At 38.7% G+C, this 4,904-nt stretch overlaps 1 protein-coding gene across 1 annotated transcript in view; it reads right to left on the reverse strand.

Annotated features, from left to right (window-relative positions):
• Positions 1 to 2,558: 2,558 nt before the first annotated feature.
• The window catches only part of LOC117487528 (exocyst complex component 3-like), an 8,651-nt gene continuing 6,305 nt past the window's right edge, over positions 2,559 to 4,904 (reverse strand). The window contains exon 6 of the mRNA XM_034136164.1: positions 2,559 to 2,566. Within this exon, the coding sequence (XP_033992055.1) occupies positions 2,559 to 2,566 (8 nt within the window). The remainder of the gene's footprint in view (positions 2,567 to 4,904) is intronic.

Raw genomic sequence — 4,904 nt, forward strand, 5'->3', positions numbered from 1 at the left:
AATGAGTTTTTTCTCCTACTCTGAGTTTGAAATTTCCACTTCAGTAGCAGTTACATACACCAAACCTTCCAGTTATATTCCTATCAATATTATGAAGGCTTTTACAGAAGGGTTTGGTCATATATAATTCATAGCCTGAATTATATAACATTTTATACCTAAAAACATGGTGAAAATTGATATTTTAGGGCTATTGACAGTATTTTCTGATTTATGGAGTGATACAAAGAGATATCCAAAATCCCTTCTGTAAAAGCCTTAGATACTAATATGACTACAAAATGAAACAATAATTTTGATCCTGGCTTTATCCAAAGTTCAGATTTCGGTTCCTGAAATGTGTTAAAATATGCGCATATTTCATGAGATAATGGTTCATTTGGATATTTAAACATGCTATTTCAGAAAACTTGTAATACAAAAAACAATTGCCTTATTGTAAGTAATTAACTGGAGAAATTTTTAGCTGATATCTTTAAGTTAAAAAAATTACCCTATTCACCTGGGGTGTCTCGCCTTAAATAACTAGTGACATTTTAATAAATATTGCAAAAAAGGGCTCCAAAAAAGGCATATATAACCTGGCCGGCTTAGCCAGTGTGTATTTTTTCAAGCACCACAAGATTCATAGTTTATAAAGTACAATTCTGGGCCATTGATTGTGTCATTTCTCCAATCTCATACAGTAAAAATTGCTGTTTTTGAAGCCTTAAAATGGTTCAGGAAAAGGACTTTACATTGTATTATACTTAAAGACAGGACTATTCAGTTAAGAGAAGAGAAAAAAGGAAAGAAAACTGTTATAATGGGTGATATAACATTAATGACAGACATAATATGAGGTCCTTGGCACTCAGACTTTAGAGGGGTCATTTTGTGATCATGGGGCATCACCCTTACAGCATCAGGACAATATCATATGGAGTCAGACACTGGAAGTGTGCTGGAGGCGTTGACTGGGACTGATGGAAGGATGAGGCTGATGAGACTGAAGAATCTGCGAGGAACGAATTAGCGGCTGAGAAATAGTTATATATTAAAAGACAGCAGCATCATAAGAGGGCAACCAGAGTGACAGAGTGTGTTACTTTGCTGAAGGATATTACTACTAACAATACATTGAAGTAATTTTACTGTGTACTTTTTGAGAAATCCTCTGTCAAAGTCCCCTGCTGAGAACAAAATCAAGCCACTTCTGCTAAGTTTGATGAGGGAATTATTTGTTGTTGCCATTAGTTCTTCGTGAGATTGATCCTGTTGGACTCAGTACTACTGAAACTACCCCCACAAGTACTATGAAGTACTTACTGTGTACTTTTCCAGTAATCCTCTGTCAATGTCCCCTCCCGAGTACAAGAATGCATGTTTTTCTTTTAATAAGCGTTAAAAAACATTTCTTCCTGAGACTGATATTGTTGGACAGAGTATTTTAAGAGGATGGTAGACATGATATCAGCAATACTTCCAGTCAGTACTCCGGCAGCAGCATTTTTACACCTTGGAACTTCTTTAGAGACTGGCCTGGATAGGCTACTATGGAGGGGACTCTGACAGAGGATTACTCACAAAGTACACAGTGAAAGTACTTCATTTCATTTCTGGTAGTGTAGCACCCATAAGGTTGAGGTTGTCTACCTGCACATGCATGTTTATACCACAAGGGGGCAGATCACCTGATGGTTCATCATTGTTTTATGCTGGAGATGAACAGAAGAAGTGTGTCTGTGTGTTGTGCTTTGAGATCGTTTGAGATGCTGACATCTTGCACATGTGCCTTGTGGAAGTTAATAAATGAACGTTTTCTACACCTATAATACCCTTGCGGTCTGAGTGGTGTAACAGTAGCAGTCAAATTAGTACAGAGTCCAACAGTGTCAGTTTTATTAAGAACTTGTGGACAAAAATATTTGTATCACTCATTGAATATAGCAGGGAAAAAATGAAGAGCAGCTGATTTGAGGTGACCATGGTGCCAGAAAGCCACAAGTGGGACAGAGCTCTGTACCACTTGTGGCACAAACATACTCTAGAGTTTTATACCAAAAGTTCTTAATAAAACTGACACTGTTGGACTCGGTACTAGTTTGACTGCTACCAGAAATGAAATGATGTACTTTTACTGTGTACTTTTTGAGTAATCCTCTGTCAGAGTCCCCTCCATAGTAGCCTACATAATGTATGTTTATCTGCTATCTTTGATGAGTGATTGTAGTGGAAAACTTTATAACAGTGTATACTTATAAACTTTATATGTAATGGCAAACTCTATATGTAGTGTAAACTTTATATGATGCGCAAACTAACTTTATGTGTTACCTAATATGGTAAAATGCTATGCAGTTGTCCCATGAGGAGGTATTTTAATCCATGCCCTCTGTTCAACATATAACTAGCCTTAAGGATGTCTGGGGGTGAAACAGGGTCATAAGCAAAAGTGAAGAAGTGTCCCCAAGTGTCTCAAACAAGTGCCTGTGTTTGTTTCCCCTGTCTTGCAATGAATTCCTCATTCCTTGTTTATATCTGTTTTGACCTCTCTATGACTTCCTGCTGTCCTCATTTCACCTGGCTTTAACACATTGGGGGTTAGAGTTTCAACACTTCCAGCTGTCTTTACCCAGTTCCTGTTTTACTAAGTTCCTGATTTACTACATTGCCCATATGTGGCTTCTGTTCCTCTGGAATGTGGGCTTTAGCTTATCTGCCCATCCAGCCCCCCCAGAGTGACAGGTCACGAGTTATTGTTGAACTGTGGACTGACGAAGATGCTATAAAACCTATGCGCAATTCTCTCTCTGTGCGCACTCTTTCAGAATACTCTGTACTCCGTAAGACCTGTGCCTTATTTGAAGCTTCAAATAAAGATCCAGAAAGACAACTCTGTTTCCACCATTTTATTGATTGATCATTCTGATTGTATATCTCCTGAGTATTGACTAGGTCTAAGAAAAAGACAATTTTACTAGAGATGTCCCGATCCGATCACGTGATCGGCTCCGATCCCCGATCACGTGATTTTCAAAAGATCGGAATCGGGAGAAAAAAATCGGGGATCGGGAATTTTTTTTTCTTTTTTTTATACATTTTTTTTTTTTAATTTAATGTTACAAAACAAAAATGACCATGTTCACGTCTTAAAGTCATCCTGAGGCCTTAATTTTGGTTTAAAATTACACAACATCATGTATGTATTGCTTCTTTTGGGCTTGTTTTCATCGACCTGGTTGCTTATTTCTCTCAAATCTGGCAACAGAGTGGGCAGGGCGCAGTGTCTAATAGTAGCAGTAAGCTAACGAGAGGCTACGTTCAGCTGGTGACTCGGGAGTCGGGACAGAGAAAATGTCAGGAGTTTGGAAGTATTATAACATTGAAAGCGAAGGCAGTGTCACAGCCAGATGCAATGTTTGCAAGGCGGAGGTTCCGCGTGGTGGAAAGAACAGAGCTACGTTCAACACGACCAATCTAATACAAACACCAACAACAACACGACGAGTACACAGCGGCCACTCAGGTAACGGCACTGAAACAACCGACACTTTCAGAGACTTTTAAAAGGAAAGAGAAACTGCCCCAGAACAGTGAAAAGGCCAAAAACATAACAGCCAAGATAGCTGAATTCATCGCGTTGGATGACCAGCCGTTATCTGTTACCTTTTTTTTCTCTTAACCTGTTTCACGCCTTCCCCCCGGTACCGGGCGGATAAACGCGTCATTTGCAGGAAACAACGTCTAAGGAATCTTAATATTGAATAAAACTATGAATGTGTTATATCCATGTAAACGGGAAGAAACTCAGCTAACTGAAATTTTTAATTTTTTTTTTCCAAAAAAACCCCACAATGCTAGCACTCAGCCTCTGAATTAGCCTCGATCGAAAAAACGGGACCGACAAAGGCACATAAACTCACTCAGAACTCCCTTATTACTTATCCTAGATGCACAACCAAACACTATTTGTTGGTGTCCTGGAGACACTGAATCTAACGGTGCCCACCTCAACACTCAGTGATAAACATTCGCGACGCTATCAACGAAAGCGTACATCATCACATGTGGAGCTAAGAAGCTAAACACGTAAATATATCTTACCTTGGTCAAAAAGTGGTCTTCAATGGCATTAAAACGATAAAAAAACGATGCTGCAGTTAATCCATAGGTTCATCCTATGTGTCTGTGCCTTCTTTGAAATTATTTCTGATAATCCATAAGCAATACAACTGCGTTTTAGTTTCCAAACTCCAGAAGGAGACATTCCTCCAGTTTAGTTTCGCTTTCCACACGCGAAGCGGCAACATTTTTTCTTTACAATGTGTGTCTATGTGAGTATCCTCCTTCGATTCTATTGGCTCTAACGGTCACAAGGGTATGTCACCAACCAGATCGAGCAAGGGGGGCCAGAGATAGGTCAAATCCACCCAAATGACCCCAGATGGCTCAGTTTTTGGCTAAATCTCTCTAAAAAGGTCAAATTTAACTTGTTTTGCATCAATCTTGATACAGGGTACTTATTATATGTTGTACTTTGGATTCCTAAAGCTTTTAGTCTACTAACCCATCATCCAAGGGTAGTTTTCACTATCTGTAAAAAATAATTTTTGGACGGACACTATAATTTACAGTTTTTTACTATGTAAAATCTGAATTTTCTTTAAAATAAAAAACATTTATATTGATTCTGACACTTCTACATCCAACTCACAGGTTATCATTACTTTGAGAAAAGATTATTAATTTAACCCTTTTAGAAGGGAAGATATGGTCATTTGTTCTGGGAATGTCATTTTCGAGCCTGAGACCTGAAAAACAGGCTCAGAGTGGAACAGGTTAATGCATTGCATAAAGATCGGATCGGGAAAAAATCGGTATCGGCAGATTGTCAAAATCAAATGATCGGAATCGGATCGGAG

This window comes from Trematomus bernacchii, unplaced genomic scaffold (genome assembly GCF_902827165.1).
Source record: "Trematomus bernacchii unplaced genomic scaffold, fTreBer1.1, whole genome shotgun sequence".
In the NCBI taxonomy this organism is placed as follows: domain Eukaryota; kingdom Metazoa; phylum Chordata; class Actinopteri; order Perciformes; family Nototheniidae; genus Trematomus; species Trematomus bernacchii.